Genomic DNA, 18,710 nt, shown 5'->3' with positions numbered 1-18,710 from the left:
TTTGACGTCCATCCGGGCAGCTCTGTAACATGTCTTGTCATAATTTTCTCTTCTGTTGGCAAAAAGGCATACAATGCTCTCAAACATAATAAAAAAAAAGTTTTTACCACTTTTAGGATTCAACATTTGGACTTTACACCTTTTAAATTTCTGCAATCCTCATCGTAAGTCGATTTGTTGATTTTTCCACCAAAAAAGATTGTGAAATCCTCTTTTGTGACGCTGTCTCCTTAGTCAGACATAAGTTTGAATTAACTCCTCTTCATGCGTGTGGAGCGTCTTACAAGTTTTTGTTTTAATAAAGGCCCTGTCACCCACACAGCTGTTGATTTGACCTATAGTCAGATGGAAGCTGCTTTTTCCAACATTTGATTCATATAAGGTCAGACAAAATGGAGGACAAACAGGAAAAAAAGAAGAGTCGTCTATGTGCTAATAGTGATAATGGTATAAGTTGTGTTGCCCTAAAAACAGGTGCAACCGGAGAGTTAGGGAGCTGTCAATGACGTGCTGTTTGTTCAGAGAAGAGGTCTAATCAGGCAATATAAGTGAAAACACCTGTGTGGATGAACGAGGTGTGTGTGTGTGTGTGTGTGTGTGTGTGTGTGTGTGCGTGTGTGTGTGTGAGCTTTGAAGGTCTGAGGCTGAACCAATTTCAAAACGAGGGGTTACGCAATTCCAGACATGGATTAAATTAATGTGGATATTAATAGGAGAGGAAGCAAAATGTGCTGCTCATGTCAGGTAGTGTGTAACGTTAAAGGCAAAGTCGGACCTAACCTCACCTATTCAGGGGACTGTCATGTTGATATTTTGGGCTATATTTTGATCGGTCATTGCTGCAGGGTACATAGCGGCTAACAAGCTGGTATTTTTTAAGGTCAGGCAAATCAATCCGTGGAGAAGCTGATAACAGGTTACATTAGAAGGAACGCACTATAAATAAATAGAGCTGAAATGAGAACAGACTGAGGAGAATGACATCAGTTCTTCTTCTAAGTTTCTATCCTCATCGTCTAAATCAAAACCATGTCGCTGATGATGATTATCCTGATGATAATTATGTTGATGATGAAAACAGCATCACTGCAGGTCACTGCAGGCTGTAACCTGTCCTCGTCATCTGCTGCACAGATTTCCGGATGAGCCTGATTTTTTACTTTATGTCCTCATTTAATGTGGGTTGACTGTGTTAGGGCAGCCAGATGTGACTGAGCATAATTAATTATTCTGTGTTCAAATCATCCTACAAAATCTGATAACTTACTTTTGGTTTGGACTCATTTATGTAGAGAAAAGAAGAAGAAGAAAACTTCCTTTCTTTCGTTCCCAGTCGGGCCACAGAGGGAAACTGGCTCATTGGAGTTTTGAGGCATTTATCTCTCTCCAGTTCCACGTCTGGAGCAAGTTGAAATATTCAGCTGGTCTGTGTATAAAAATATGTCAAAATAAAAAATACCTTCAGTGCATAAGCTTTCTGTGTGGACCCAGGACGACAAGATGACTCAAACTAAACATGAAGTATTCTGTTAAGCATCTCGTCAAACTGGATGAGACGTTCAGCATCGCTCTGCCTCTCTTTCCTGCTCGGCCCCTGTTTCACTTCCTCTCTTCGGGCATTCTGGGTCATTCTGTCGCTCTCATTTGCCTCTTCTTTATCTCCCTCCTTCATTAACATTTACACAGCTAATCTCTTTACATGGCAGCTCGAGGGGTAAATACCACCGCCTGTAATGGAGCAGCGTCAACCTAAATGGCTTTGAGACCCCACTGTGAAATTTCATTCTCTACAGACCTCTGTCCTCCGCCTCATCCCCATATCTGTGAATCACAGCCTGCTGTCATAAACAAACGAGCAAACGTGTCTTTTATCTGCACACAATCGCTTATACTGCAGCGATGCCCAAACGGTGGCTCACATACCACTGGTGGTACGCAAGAGCCTTTCTAAAAGGCAACTGCACTCCAACTGGCTGCCGCACCACTTGTTGCACCACTTCTAGCTAAATGAAAAGACGTTACCCGGATCGCTACATAAATCTGGACTCTACCGTCACAGAGCCAAAGGAACAGCGAAGGCCGTATTGGCGAGTTTGTTGGTATCTGCTGTGGGAAGTGGTACTTGTGAAATTGTATTTGGTACAATGTAGCACACGGTCTGCAAAGTTTGGGAACGTCTGACTTTAGCAAAGACGATACTTACAACAACATTACACTACAATTTGAACCAACCACAGGCCACAGTAAAAAAAAAAGGTCCAGAATCCTCTATTGTTCACACTGTAATTAATCACGACAAACATATCAGAATAAGCCAACGTTTAGCTAAGAAAAGAGATAAAGAAGAGATATTGTTACATTTCTTATATCTATTTTCCTTTCTAAATAGGTTGGCTCACTGACCACCTCAAGTCTGCATCATATAATCTATTGAAAGACCATGTTTGAAATCCTGTATGTCAGAGCAGCATTATTTATATCTATTGGCCATTTGGGGCCAGTGGAAGAAGCTGTAAACAGAACATCGACATATTTATCACCTATCACCAAATCCAATATTCCCTCTCCTCATTGCTCCGGTCTAGTCTAGTCTAGTCTCAGAGGTAACATCTGTCTCTTTAGCCACTAAATGCTCCTCTTTGTCACAAGCTGGTCACTAACTGTGTCCCGTCTGCTGTACATTCGGTTGAACAAGGTTGTTCCACTAAAAACAGGACAGAATCTTTTTAAGTATTGATGCTGCCCGCTGCTTTGTTTTGTTTGATGTTGCAGAAACTGGCGTTTGAAGCATGTGACCGGGGACAGCTAACATCAGCATTATTACTTTGGTCAGCCATTTCTAATCTCAGCATCAGCAAACGGCAGCTGTACTGCTTCTCCAAATATTTGTGTTGCAAATGAATACTACCAATTTCTGTGAGAAAGACCAGTAGTTCACACTCGTCGTTGCCATGCGGTTATTGATGGTAAAGATGACATATTGTAGTTTGCATGGCACATTGAACCAATGAGGTTCATTACTCCTCTGTATGGGGGCGGTTGCATGCTGGAGTGTGGAGCAGCGGGGGAATGGATCCAGACTGACAGCCAGCCTCATTACTATTAGCAGACAGGAGTTAAACCAGGAGAGCAGGACGGGGATCCCGCCGCCAGTGTCTGACTCTTCCAAGGCTTTCTCCTTCACCGCTCACGCTGAGCTGCAGGTCTCTTCATCCAGACGCGAATCAACTGCCGCCGACGACATCGGCCTCAAGATTGAGACGAGTCTTTTAGCATTCGTCCCAGTGCCTGCTCTGTCTGTCCTCGTTAGCTTGCTTTTTGGGGCATCTTGGCTGAGATCTGTCTGTGTTGACTTGGTGTCAAGGTGTGCAGGGCGTCTGTTTATGTCAGGATCAAACACACGGTGACATTAAAGGGGAGCACAATGTCCACACTAGAAGGGAAAAATGTCTTAAATCACTTGTGAAATCCTTGAAATGACTCACTTCTTCAAGCTTTTTCTTGTTGCATGCAGAGCTCAAAGGGACATTTTCAGGGATGTCGGAGATCAGATCTCCTCTGCAGCCTCTGATTTATCTCTCCGTTCGTGGCAAGAGGGCAAATTGCAAATTTTCTGCTGCAATCTGCTACTTATTTTCTGCACACCCACGCATCTCGTACATAAGCTTCTACGTGATAAATCACCTCTAATTGCCTCTAAACACAATGAGGCGACAGAGGTTGACCTAGATTGCATTCGGGGTCCTGGGCGACCTCTTGTGACATCCGTGAAAGGCCGAGGACCACTCACCATGTCGGGGTTTAACGCTCTTGACGATGCCCCTTTACTCTTTTTAATGTGATTTACGGAGATTAACACGGACATCCCGTCACCACATAAAACCCTCTGACACAAATCTGAAGAGGCAGACGTGGTGCAGGGCGATACACACGATGGAGCTCTTACATTTCTACTCGTCTTTCGTGACTGAAATTGACTTTGGAGACATGAAATTGATTTCCATCGCGGTTTAGACATGGTCACGCGGTCCAAAAGGGAGGGTTAGAGATGAAAACACAGTCGTTTTTATTGCCCGCGAGACCAGCGGAGAAGTTGAGAAGACGCCTGAGCATAAAGCGAGAGTAATGATCTGTAGTCACGTTCATTTAGACACAAATGTACTGTAGAGGGAGGAGGGAAAGGCTGTAAAGCTCTGGGATGGATCCCTCGTGGGGTCCGGTATCTTGGAGACCTCTGCTGCTCTGCACAACATCAAGGGGGATTTGGTTGCCATGACGGCAGGTGGTTCAACTCCGTCTCCGTGAAGAGATAAATGTTTCACAAAGATAAAGAGAGCGAGAGAGAGAGAGAGAGAGAGAGAGCGAGAGAGAGAGAGAAAGAGAGCGCACAGCTTGTCCCAGCGTAACAAGACGACGACGACGATGACGGTGCAGATTAAAAAAAAACCTTGAAGTAAAAAAAATCCCAGTTGGAAAATAGAAGAGATCTTATTAAATGATATCAGCGAGCGTGTTTTCAGCTCGCAAATGTAAATGCTACAGGTGTGGATTTAAGATTTTGTCGCAAAGTAACACGGTTCAAGTTTCTTAGTGTTGTACTTTCTGCATCAACATGAGACAGTGATGCTGGAACATGCGGCAACCCAGTCACAATATCCAACAACCAACAGCTTTGATCAGTTTTAAGGGAAAAAGAAGATGTTTGTGTTTATGTGCATTTATTTTCTGGTTGTATGAGTATATCTGAGAGAGAATGTGTATCAGAATACTATATGGTTTTGCATACGGCCAAAGCCACAACTTAAAGCGGCACTAGCCTTTATTTTTATACATAAAATGTATCAAATGACGTAGTGATGAACACAGAGAGAATCATCAATCGACTCTTCAGTTCCCCTCAGCACCTCAGAGCATTTTAGCATCTTTCAGCTCATTGTTTTGGTTTTACAGCTTTACTGTTTTTAACTCTCATCTCTCGCATCAATATCCAGCAGCAGACAGCGAGTTCTAGCAGATAAATAATTAAATAAATAAATTATATTTCAGATCATTTCAATGTCAATCAGACAGAAAATCTGAGTAGTGACCAATCAGATTTCAGAGGAAGCCACTTCCTCGAGTTTCGACACTATGTGCTTTACAGTTAAGAACAAGTGACACGTGACAATCTACAGTGTATCTGCAGGATATGGAAAACTGTTTCATTTCTCCCCTGATGAATTATGTGAGGAACACCCCGAAGCTCTGAAAGATGCCCATCCTCAACGCTGCCAGCTCCGAACTCCACGCCATCTGTTACAGTTCTGCAGGCAGCAGCTTCAGATAACAGGTCAGTAATAAGCAGGTGCCGTGATAGAAGCCGAAAAACAGGACGACAGGCTGCATGTTGGCACCAATATCACTGGGGCCATCGATTGGTTTCTAAAAATGTTCCTTTTTTTTGTTGACAGTTTGGATCCAAGAAAGATGAGGCAGAAAAGGTCGGCAACTTCTCAAGTGATGGCAATTTGATGGGAGTGAAATGATCAACCCCCCTCTGATTTTTCCATCAATTTCACAATTGCCTCATACATCTGAGGTGACACACTATCTTCACCACCATCGGGAGGAGATGATTGCACTGGAGGTCTGTTAAATGGCTGTTTTTGGAGACATACGACACCTATCTTGACTGCAAATGATGAGGACAGCTGATCTACGCCTGCAGGGAGGCAAAGGTGTGTGAGTTTCTCGAGCACAAAAACTCACCATATTTTCTGGTTTTCTCATGGACACCAGGCAACACCATCTCTACACATCACCCTTCCTCTGTGTGTGTGTGTGAGAGAGAGAGTATTGAAAAACATCTATATCCAGCTCCACATCCTCCCTCGCCACTGGAAACTGAGGAGTGTGGAGGTGAGGGTTGCAGCTGCAGAGGCGTAGATGTACTGCAGCCCTCTGAAACGCCTCCCTGCCCACAACAACTCGGCTTCCAAAATAGCACCTCAATCCACACCAAAGGCCTGCTGCATCTGTGCTTCACTGCTGGCTCCTATTAAAGCGTAACTCCAATATTAGCCGTGGCTAATGATCTCTGGGGTGCCTGTTGAGCTGTCAGAGCACAGGGGGAGTGGAACATATATATATATATATATATATATATATATATATATATATATATATATATATATATATATATATATATATATATAAAGAGAGTGAAGGAATCTGCTGTGTGGAAACTCATGAGACAAATGGTCAAGAGCTGAAACCATGCCAGAATCCCTACACAACGTCAGTTCATAATTTGACGGAAAAGAAGAAGCAGTTTGCTGTTGATAAAGGAGGCCTGCTCCTGGTGTTCCACTCGTGAACAGAATTTCTAATAGAGCTGCTTCCTGACAGCTTTGCGCACCAAAAGACAGCACAGTTCCCAGTTTGGAGACGTGCGCATTTCACGAAGCTGACTAAAATGTGAGATGCAGGATTGTCAGGGAGGGCAAATTCATCTACTTACTTTGATTGTAAAGCGTTCATTTAAATCCATTGTGACTGAGAGAATAAATCCCCCACCGCTCTGTATGTCTGCTGGATGCGAAGCGGAGCTGACAAGATACAACGTACATTATTTTCAAGGCGGACTTGTTGCTCAGCTCAGAGGCTGGTGAATCATTGGGAATAAAGGCGCGCGCACGCACACACACACACACACACACACACACACACACACACACACACACACACGCACAGAGAAAAGACGCACTGGTACAACATCACATAAAGATTTTGCAGCTTGTTATATTTTCCTTTACGCACGTACCTTGTGCAGTTTCCACATCGCGCCCAGAGCTTTGACTTCATGTGTGCCGTGTTTGCCCTCCTCCAAACACTGATAACACACGGGCATCTTACACTGCACACAGTACATGCTTAGATTCTCCAGTTCGTGCTCTGTGCAAGTGGATGTTTTGCGGGGACTCGCGCGGCGACTTATCCGCCCCTGCGCTGGCGGCACCAGGCGATGCTTGGCGAGGGGACCGCGGGGAGGATGGCACCGGAGGCGGCACGGGTCGCAGTAGAAGACGTCGCACTGCTCGCACATCACGGTGGCCTCCTTCGGACTCTTCTCGCAGAGCTGGCACTTAAGAGCGGCCGCTTTGCTCTGCTGATACCTGTCCACGACCCCCTCAAGCACCCGGTTCTTGGGGAATCCGCGGAGCCCCCGCTCGTCCAGGATGAGGCTGCGGTGACACTGCGGGCAAGTGATGCAGGAGTTGCGGGGGATCGGGGGAAGAGAGCCGGGCTGCGGCAGCAGGTGCTGTTGCGGTTGAGGCTGCGGGACGGACGGGGGGAAAACCCGCACACCGTTCGGTGATTTTTGACAAGGGGTGGTCGGAGTGCTGACGAAGCCCCCATAGGAACCGTATCCACTGTCCGCCTCGCTGTACAAACTCATTTTATCCAAATCCAAGTAATCATAGTCAGAGACGCCGGATCCGGACGCTCGGCTGCTCTGCGGGGACTCCGCGTCGGGGGTCTGCACGAGAATATTCCGGGCACACGCCTGGCAAATGTTGTGGGTGCACGGCAGTATGATGGGCTCCCGGAAAAAAGAGCCGCACACGGGGCATTTTAACTCTTCCTCCATCTCATCCATGGCTGCTCTCGGGGAGGTGAGAGATTCCTCGGCGGCGTGAGAACGCAGACGGGAGAAGTTACAGCGGAGTGTCGGGCTGATGAGTCTGTCTGCTTGTTTGCGCGTAAACGGAGCTCCGGTCGCGTCCAACTGCGATTCTCACTGCCAGTGCAACCTTGACCAAGAGGAAAAGGCAACACACCGAACCATCACACGCGTCTTCACCAATAGGCGACCAGCATCGGCTCAGAAAGGGCTGCCATTGGATAACCAGTGGATTCCAAACAACCATTGGATGAGTCAGCTGTCAGTGAGGAGAGGTTAATGAGCTTTACAGCGAGACGTATCAACAGTGTCCTTAGACATTGCTGATTATAAGGAGAACAATGCGAGACTATCCGCTCAATGCACAGCAATTAATACAATGTGATCATGCAGATATAATAAATCATTTATATCAGTTCTATGAAGACAACCAAAGACAACAGTGGGATGTTCTCTTTAAGCTGATTAGTCCATTGACTTAAGGAAGAACAGTTGTTTACAACAACAATGTAAACATATTCAGTTATAAGTTCAAAGCCTGCATCCTAACTGTTACTAAAGCATGACTATATCTTGATGATCTGTATGAAAAGTAAAATCACTCATGATTATATATTTTATTATGTTTACTGACACATTAAAGTGATTTATAGGTAATTCGTCCATGGCAATGCAGCAGTTTTTGTTTTTTTTAAGGCTCATCACATGTTTTATGCCAAATCTTACTGTAGTGCTGCAACTAATGACATGTTGTATTAGCATCCTACAGTATTGATTCATCAGTTGGTTGTTTTGTCTATGGGATGTCAAAAAATAATGAAAAATGTCCACCACAAGGTCAAAACCCAGGCTTAATGATCTCAATCATACATTTAAATAGGATATAAAAGAGAGGAATTAGCAGCAAATCTTCATATTTGAGAAGCTGGAGTCAGTGTGTGTTTGACATTTAGTTTGATAAATGACTTAATGAGTTTTCTATTTTCAAAACTGACAAATGTATTGCATTGCAGCATTATAGAGCTGTCAAATAAATACATTGGAGTAAAAAGAACAATATTTCTCTCTGAAATGCAGTAGAGTATTAAAGTAAAAGTACTTTCAGTATCGATACGCAAAACTCGACTTAGTTACTTTCCACGTGATTTTTTTCTGACAGACAATCTTAAGATTTCTTAAACCAGGATCTGAATAATAAAACCCGTGCAGCTTTGCAGAGCGGCTGCACCGTATGTGTAAACTTGCAGGATTTGGTTCGTTTGTTATTTGAAAAGCTTCTCCTCTCAGCTGCTGAAAGAGCAAAGATCACTCCTGGGGGAGATTGAAGACAGGGAAACTGACACCTTGTGAGATAAGATAAAGCAGCAGCTCTCAGAAGAGGGCTTTCTTTCAGTATCTAGAGCCTCTCCATTTCTGTGGCCAAATACCTCCGTCTTCTCCGAGACGTCCATGGCAACGTGAGCTCCCAGCGAGGCTGGTGACGGGGAAATGAAATGAAATAATCCCATTTTACGGACGGCTTTCTCAGACGCACAGAGGGCAAAGTGAGGCTCAGTGTGATTACATTTGCATATTTGTGTAGAGAATGGGTAGATCATTAAAATAGACGTCTTTGTCTAACGAAGATAATCACTCAGCAATGTGTCCAATGCATCACATTGTAGGCTGACTGATAAACATATCAAAGTGGAAATAGGAATCATCTCATTGAGATCCGTAATAATCAAAGCAAATGAAGGAAATAAAAAGATAAAATTGCAACAAGCATTTATATTTATTCATAGCATGATCCTCGGGTATGCATTCATATTTCCACTATTAGACATAATAATAATCTAAACTCAAGTTGTGCTAATGATTCTCATTTCTGTAACATAATATAAGATTTAGGAGTTGAATTATCAGAGCATTCTGTGCAGATGAAGCTTCTGCTCCTAATTCTGTTAAGATTTGAGGAAATATATAACAAATGGCAAGTTTATCCATGTAAATATTCCCCCGGATTTAACCAAATACAGCATTGATCCAAACCAAATGTTTGCAACCAGACCATCAGCTATTTTTGGATGCGTGCTTGCTGCCGCCTCCAGCATGATGACATTGTTCTCTGTGTAATCTCCTCAGTTTGGGGCCACACTGCGTCTTCCTGTTTACCGCCTTCGAGTAGAAAAGTGGCCAATTCTACTGAATCTGCATTTCATCTTTTATTTCTGCGTAAGTGCCAACTCTCTCCTGCTGCCAGGGCAGACGCACCAGGCGGCTGAGAGTGGAAAATCTTCACAGATTTCTTTTTACTTTTCCGTGATCACGTCCCAGAATGCTCCTGAAGTCTGTGATTGAGTTGTTTTTTGGCGACCCGTGCACTAACATAGAAGAGGCGTCGCGAGGACGAATGTAAAAGAGCTGCTGATTAGGCAACAGTATCAGCAAACACATAAAGTCAAATTTAAGGACTTTATATTCATGTCACATAATGTAGTTAATAATGATAATGTTAAAGGGCATTTATTCAAAGTAATTTTTCCGCAGAAGTATAAATTACTTTAAATTTGCAGACATAGCTGCTCATGAAGGCGTCACAAAACCTTCAATACCTTGATCTCTTACACACCAGAGGGAGAACAACGCTCCGTTGTCAGTTACAGCGGTATTCAACTCACAGTTCAATCGTCCCGCCAAGAGCTCACGTGATTTATTGGAGTCGTCCCCTCCATCGATAAGGGATCAAGTCTCCTTTGCGTGTTGCACCGAGTCTATTAACTCTCGGCAGCACAGACTTCCTCTGCAGCCCAAGAGGCATCGGGCCGCTTGTGTAAAGAAGTGCACAGACTGCAGGAGCTTTGCAGCACACAACTCAGGCTAGATACGAATCTCTACGGGACACAGCGCTGATATCGCCAAGATATGAACAGAAAAGTGCTTTTGTGTCTGAGCTCTGGCTTAAGAAAAGTTCTGTAACGCTTTAAAGGACGAAGCTACTGTAATGTTGGAGACTGGATGGTTATACTGGGTCCCAAATGCCATAGTGAAGGAAACGTACTTTCTAGACAAGCTATGGTGTTTCTTTTGTTTTGAGTTAAAGATAAAGAAGTTGAACTGAAATAGCTTTTTAGTAAATGAGAACTGTCAGCAGCATCCTGCTACGAACGCTTGTTAACTCTTTGCAGAAAAGGTTTTTACGTCCTCTCACTTTCTGCAATATCTGAGCATGGCAATAAAGTATATGGTTTAAGATTGTGTTTTCTGAGCTGATGCCTGTATTAACAGGACAACATCATGTCTCTGCTACTCAAAACTCTTACAAAATCACTTCCGCTAGAGGTCTTTGTCGCTTGAACGTAAACGTTTGTCTTTGTTGAAAAGACTGATGCTGTCGCTCTTCTTTGGAGGACATGTCTCCATGAATGAAATATGATTGAGGTTCTGGTTGGGAAACTGAACCACCTGGTTAGGATTTGAGAAAGATCATGGCAAATGGTAATGGCAGTTCTGTGGTGTCCTGCGTGTCAGACTTGCTAAACATCTGTCCAGCACCTCAGCCTACACAACTTCACTTTTTGCCACTAGGTCACACCTCGCATTGGACATAAATCGTGATGTGCAGAATCGTCCGATATGGACATGATCCCCAGGGATATTGGGCTATTTATATAGCTCATTTGCAGTTGACAGAGTTCATGGCTTTATGTAACCTTCAGAAAGTAGTGAATCAAAGTTATGAAAGTGCTGCCTGAACATCACTTGCACATTCACCTCCAGTCTCTTTATACAGATCTCACATTATCACCATCTGCTATTACGGCTCTCTGTAGCAGAACGAGCAACTTGGCTAACAAAAGCCCAAAGTCACTCTGCCGACTTCCTGACAGAATCTCCCACAACCTCAAATGAACTCATGTTAATGGATTCAGCACCATCTGTGCCCTTCACAGTGACCCGAAATATGCATTTTTCTGATGCAATATTTGTAAATTAGGCCTTCAGGGAGAAATTGGGAGAGGTGCCTCATATTTGTGATTATTATTTCTAAACTCGATGTGCTCCAGAATTAATGATAGTAAAGAACAACATTGAGATGTTTTTTTTGTTGTTGCTGTGGTTGTTAAACAGGGTCATTTTCATCTCAAGAGAGATATGTATCCTGAAGAAGAAGTGGGAAGGTAAAGAGATGTTTTACAAACATGGCCTAAAGGAAAACAAAGGTCACATGGGTGTTCTGATAATATAAAAACATCTTACAGCTTGTTGTGTGCATTTGTTCAGAAAACTTCTTGAATTCTCAATTTGTACAGAAGATTTTTCAGTCCTTTACTTTTTTTTCCTCACAACTCTGATGCAAGTAAAATAAAAACAAAATCAGGGACCACAGTATAGATTTGTTTGTTTGTTCTTTTGGCGAATGCACGAAACAAATTTGAAATTCTTACAGCCAAGACATGCAGAATACCTGATATGAGTGAAAGACAATAGTGTATTGGCCTGTTTCTTCGTCTTCTTGCATGCTGAGTTTAAGTATTGCAGTTTTCTGCAGGGAATCAGCATGAGAGGAATGCCATAATGATGTGTTTCTTAGCCACGGACTTGGATTGCCTCTCAGTGCCGTGTTGTCAGTGAAGATACGACGGCACACAGCAGCTGAAACTGCTACTGAAATACATTTAAGTGCTCCATTGTGTGCTGGGTGGCTCTTTCTCTTTCTCTCTGCACACAGCCTTCCTATAAGAGGGACCAGGGTCAGCGTTATCGTGAATTCTTACAAAACAAGCAACAGAACATGCTCTGCTGCATCGCTAATAGAGCACCATTGACAAAAGAGCAATAGACATTTTACTGTATGTGTGAGCTGCCTGAAGAGACATGTGAGCAGGGAAAGGTCTCCACGTGCAGCATCACGTTCAGGCTCTGCAGGGAATTGGTGCCGCAATTAATAGCCTAATGATTTTTATTTTTATTGTATATAAGTAGGATGGGGATTTGCTATTAAAACCCAGCTCTGCTGTTGCACGGGGACTCACACAATGTTCTCCTGAGGGTTGGACCCAAAATGTAGAATATTGATTATAGAGTGCTGCAGGGATGATGTATTTTTGTCGGCCAACCAGGAAGTTCCCTCGACAGAAATCCAGTGGAAATTTGGCATTATTATTGCAGAAAATATGCTTCTGTGGCAAACCAACGTTTATGATAGTTACACGTTTTATCCAGCAAGATAATTGTCACAAATGGAGACCGCTTTTGAAGCGTGGACACAATCGTCAGAAGTCAAAAGCTAACGCTAGGCTATAAACCAACTACAACCTGGTCGCATCAGCTGTGAAGGAGGACTAGCCTGTGTGGTGACGTTTTAGTCTCATTTAGCCACTTATTAGCGACCGTCCTTTTTCAGACACGTAGCAGCTTCAAAATTCACTTGTGGGGAGTTTTTTTTTATCGTAGAACAAAATGTTAAGAGTCTCTTTTTTACCACAGACTATATTTGGAGCATACATTTAAAAAACGCAATGATTTTAAGACAAGGGAACCGGAAGTGCTAAAATGCTGTCTCATTTCTTTGTTTTAGGTCTCATTCCTGCAGCACTCGTTTTCCAGTGTCTCTAAACATGCATTCAGTCAGATTTAGAGCTCTAGTAGGCAAAAGCATACAAATGTGTTAGTTGAATTAGTTGAGTCACACTGAAATTAATGTTTCTTTAGGGCTCATATTAGAATAATATAGTTGTGCAGCTCAACAAGGCGTCAGTGTAGAGGCCTTTTCATTGAACAGATCCACCTCTCCCCATCTCCTTCAAAGACTTACTCCGACTAAATACTCTCAATAACCCAGAAATGTCAAGGAAATTAAGAGTTATAGTGTTGGGCAATGCACAAATGGATTCCCTATTGTTGCAATGTGCTTCACAAGCCTCCATCCATACATTCAGTCCCCCTCCCAACCCCCCACCCAGCATCCAGCAGGGACTCCCCACTAATGGAGTCAGCTCATGTTACTGCAGGCTTTGTTACTGGCCTGAGGACTCTGTTTACCTCCGATTTAATGAAAACAGAACAGGTGCAGAAAAATGGAGCAAAATAATAGGAAAAAAAACACTGTATGATGTTACAGCCAATGCTAAGTGTTTATTCTTATCGAAATATGCCAGGAGGAGGTACGGTATGCTGCTTTTACTGAATGTGATTTAAAAAACATATACATTCTGGTGCAATGAAAGTCTGATAGTGATATCCATCAGTGGTCATACAGTATGAGAAGTCCATTGGGAGGTGTGGAGAACGAAGGAACAGCCCGCAAGCTACAGAGCCAAGAGATTCCAACCCATTAAACATCTTTATCAAATATGACGAGCCATTTACAGCAGCTGGTGAAAGATGACTCCCCTCTTTCTCCACACAGTAAAACCTCAGGGATTACAACTCTAGTGATTTCAAATCTCTGTGTGATGGAGGAAGCGGTTTTACTGTTTACGAAAAGTTATTGAACATGTAATGTAATATAAAGTCCAAACTGTGCTGTATTACCTACGCCCACCCTCCGGCTCTGGTAAATAATGTTCTGTCAGCACTGGTGCCATTGTTAGCGCTGTTAGCACCGTTAGCTTGTAGCCGCTGGCTCAGCCGTCACCATATTTAGAGCTGTGTGGAGGCAATCTCTCCATCATAGATATGCTCTGTATTTTGGAATTCAGCACGTTTTAAAGCTCTTCAGCATGTTTCTCTTGAAACCAGGAAATTGAAGTCAGCGTTTTAGTAAAAATAGAAAATAATTATACATTTTTCATAATCTCTTGGGCTGTGGAATCATTTATGTTCCCAATGTTGTTTCTTTGTTTCCACCATCTTCCGTCCATCTTTCCTTAAATTCCTCTCCCAGCAACCCAGGTGTCCTTGTAAATCTCTCCTTTCTGCCATTGAGAGTTGACCTCCCACAGCACTAGAGGTTGGCTTGGTGACCATTGATCTAGTAGTTTTCTCATTGATGCCTCCCCCATCTCAGCAGCAGCAGCCCCCCTGGGGAGCAATAAGAGGCTCGGTGGTGAACACCAGCTCCGACAGCAAAGGACATTAGAAAGCCAACAGTCAGTCCCGGGCATTGGCCTTGCTGGATAAATCACGCTGAAGGGTCCTGATTGAATGGTTGAATTTGATTTTTCTTGGAAAGCAGTATGTTTTATGAGAAGCATTCGTTTTATGTAAATGCACACAGAAAAAAAAACCAACATTTGGAGTGCATGAAGACACATTAGTTACATTTCAATCACATTTTGAGCTTTAAATCCAGAGCCATTCTATTTATTCATTACTATGTAGCTTACAGACGTGAACAGCTTTTCTAGCACTCAGAAACACAATCGAAACGAAATACCGAGGTTGAAAAATACTGGAATGTTCCTTTAAAACACTCAGCCACACAGGCAGAGTTCACTATAAACACAAGGTGCTTTTCTCGGCCTTTTTGAGGCAAAGTGTTCAATAATAAAAGCTCAAATTGGGCCAGTTTGTTGGAAAACCTCTCTGTTAACGCACTTCAAACTACAACACAGACCATCACTGAAAGCTTTAAAATGCCATCGCACAGTAGGTCTCCCCTGATCTAATATTAGACCCGTCATACTGTACTATAGGGAGACGGTGAAGAACAAGAAAGAACCAGTGTATATACATTATACCTCTACAGGCTGTGGATGTGAGGTTTCTTTTAACGGAAGTAAACTATTCTCATTTATATTTCACTCATCTGGCTGTTTTTTTATTATTTTGCTTTGATGTCATTTCATAAGACTTAAAAGAAAAAAGTGTGAAGGAACAGTTAATGTGCTTACTTGTCTAGATCTGCACATACATTCCTGTAGTATACACCTGCATATGTACATTGTCCTTTTCTTCATACTGGACCGGCAGCTCGAGCTTTCTATCCGGAGTTCAATACAACTAATGGGGGGGGGGGGGGGACACACACGACAAATCCACAATCAATTCAACAGCATCAAAAAGCACAGTGATTCACCAAAAGCTACCCTGACAACACAGTCCATTGTGGCTTTAAGTGGATTTTTTTTAACATTATCAGTTGAGGTTTGTGTGTCTGTGATGAACTGGGATTGCAACAGATTGCAGCAAAGAGAGAAAAAAGAGGAAAAAAAAGAGAGAGTGCAGAAGCTTCATGTTGGCTTTGGCTCAAGCATTTTGTGCTTTTTGTTGCACTGAATAAGGATAAGATTTAATTTTTTCCCCCCACTAGATTACATTGAAGTGCAGACTGCAGGGTGAAGCTGCATGTCCAGTATGACGAAAGGAATAGAAGTCTTTTAAAATGAAACCAACCTGGTGTATGTTTCTTGTGTTGTGATAATAATATTTAGGCTCCAAAGCTGAGAAATTGTTTAAAAAATTGGCTGAAAACTACAGCGTCAGTGACTTACTACCAACACCAACGTTACTCTGGTGCACGAGTAAATTGTTAAGTATAATTAATGTTTTTCATTCAAGAAAATAATTCAGGCTGTTTGAAAACAATTAAAAGCTGTATGCGGTGGGGCACCAGCTCAAAGGGGACAGAAGTTTTCTAGCATGTGGGGCACCGTAGTGGGCACTTATTCATATTTTATATATGTTGGGGAATTCAAGAGGGCACTTTTGCTGTGCGAGATAAATTAAATTCTTTCAAAATTAACATCTAGAAACCATAAAGAAATGATTGGATGGTGTTAAAAAAGAAGCTCTGTTGCCTGTGAATGACAACAGTAAAAAAACAAACATAACGAACATATTATCAAGGTATTGTGAAGTTCATTTAAATCATAATAAGTCTGAAGTCATTCCTCAATTGGCATCTGTTAGTTGCACCAACTTTCTGTTCATACAGAATGGGGCAGTACTTCCATTTCTTCTCCCCTATCTACCATCACAGTAGCAGAAATAGTGAGTACATAGTTGGGATGCACTGGCAGTCCTGCCTCTTTTGGTTTTCACAAATTATTTCTGAATCTTTTGATACAAGCTCATGATTAATTTGGAAGCTGGTTGGCTCAAGTGTTAAAGTCTTTATATTTGGGGATTTTCTGAAATGTCTGTGTAGAAAAAAAACAAATTGTATCTTCTTTATCTTCCACAAAGCCAGTGTCTTTACGGATCAATGAAATACGTTGTGTAAATGCTTTTGGCATCTTGACAGCGATGTTAACGCTCAGGATACTGAGAGTTACGTCGTGAAAAGAGAAACATTTTACGTCACATCCGAATGACGCGTCTGTTTCATGTTTATATTTATGAAGGAATAGGATATACTCGTGTACTCCGCTCCGGGCAGGAAGCTCGTTACGTAAATATATTTTTAAAGGTTTTTGATGAGTGTGTGTCTGCGTGGGTGTCCGTGTGTGAATGATACGCCATTGAGTGCTTCCCACCTCTTGCTTTTCAGGCTGTTTCCTCACACTTCTCTGTCCTGTCCTCCCACTGCTTCCGACAATCCTTGCTGCCTCTCAGACACCAGCAGAGGCCTGCGTGAGCATCACTTGTCAGTGAGTCATGAATGACTTTACTTACATGGGCATTGGGCATTCTTAGCGACAAGAAAATCCACCTTATGTAAGCGCCTCGCTCTGGTTATAGATGAATATCAGCAGGATTGATGGTATTTTAGCAGCACAGGCCTGCAGGGAGAACAAACAACGTAAGAGAGAGCACTGACATCTGAAAGTAGTATTTATAGTAATGTAAAAATACTTCATTACAGTATGAGTCTAAGTCCTGTCTGCAAAATGTTGGTAGTGGAGTAAAAACGTCTTTATATCCCTCTGACATGTAGTAAAAGGCAATTATAATTACTTGAGTAAATGTACTTTGATTACCATTGATTACACCTGAAATAATAACTTTGAAGTCACTGCAGGATCTGGAAAATATCATCCACAAATTGTATTTCACTCCAGGAAAGGAAAGCCTGTGAGTAGAGATCCATATATAAAAGTCTGACCAATAAAGAAACCTGATAGGAGCAGAACTGTAGATAAATCAATAGACTAGAGGCTGATGTACACACGCATTACAATAATCCCTCACAGACACAAAGTAGCATCTTGTTTTCAACCTAATTTTGAAGGGGACTGAGTTTGTCAGCTCCATTATGCCTCGACAGACGAAACAGTCTTCTGTGTGTTTTCTGATGCCTCGTCATTAAATATGCCATTAGCAGCAAATGACATACCAGAAGACGCCATTTGTTTCACTGATTATGAATGTGTCACACATGTTCAACACGTCTCGCCTTCACCTTCAAATGGGCGCCGAGGAGCGCCTGCATTAATGTGAGCATGTGTGCAGTTAATGGCCTCCTCGGGGCTCTTAGTGTTGACGCGTTTGAACTGAAGATTCGAGGACAGCAGGAAGCTGTGTTCCTTAATATTGGGAGTTTCTGTTGTAATCTCGGCTGCTTTCAAATTAGATTGGATGAATGTTCAGGTACACTGTGTGCAAAGATATAAGGGGTTATTTGGTGTTTTGTTGCCTGTCTCCTCCTCAGGGGATCACAGAGTATTCAGGTAAAAACTGAATTTTACTAAAAAAAAAAAAAAGGAGGAGAGGAGAATCAGTTGAGCCACAGCACATTCAAAATAAAACCCACTGTGCTCTGATGTGCAACCAGAAAGTAGTGGAGTGCTATGCTTTTATGTTTGTTTCCATGTTTCTTGTTCTGTGCAATTCTTTGAAGAGAATGTTTTTTAAGGGAACACAAATAACAAGCCTGAGAGTCTAGCGCTACGCTAGCAGCTCTGTGAGGCTGTACGTGGACACGGTAGTGCTAACATTAGCATGCTAACATGCTCACAGTGGGAACGCTAACATGCTGATGTTTAGCAGGTAATATTTACCAGGTTCGCCATTTTAGTTTAGCGTGTTAGCATGCTAGCATTTGCTAGACAAAGTACTGCTGACGAGAATGTCATTAGTTTTGAAGGTTTTGGTCATAAAACAAAGTGCTGCACCTGTTGGTGGCGCTACAGAAAAGTTATGGGATCGCCAAAGTTATTTCATTTTTTGGGGGACATTAATA

At 42.5% G+C, this 18,710-nt stretch overlaps 1 protein-coding gene across 4 annotated transcripts in view; it reads right to left on the bottom strand.

Moving 5' to 3' along the window:
• trim9 (tripartite motif containing 9) overlaps positions 1-7,781 on the bottom strand; it is a 40,020-nt gene extending 32,239 nt beyond the window's left edge. For all 4 annotated transcript variants that reach the window (XM_068721699.1, XM_068721701.1, XM_068721700.1 and 1 more), the window contains exon 1: positions 6,803-7,781. In XM_068721699.1, the coding sequence (XP_068577800.1) occupies positions 6,803-7,639 (837 nt within the window). In that variant the 5' untranslated portion in view covers positions 7,640-7,781. The remainder of the gene's footprint in view (positions 1-6,802) is intronic.
• Positions 7,782-18,710: the final 10,929 nt, after the last annotated feature.

Source organism: Cebidichthys violaceus, unplaced genomic scaffold, assembly GCF_023349555.1.
Source record: "Cebidichthys violaceus isolate CVI_PGR_0920_01 unplaced genomic scaffold, fCebVio1.0.p SCAF_28, whole genome shotgun sequence".
Lineage (NCBI taxonomy): Eukaryota > Metazoa > Chordata > Actinopteri > Perciformes > Stichaeidae > Cebidichthys > Cebidichthys violaceus.
Note: the sequence above shows the minus strand (reverse complement) of the source record. Positions and strands in the feature narration are given on the sequence as shown.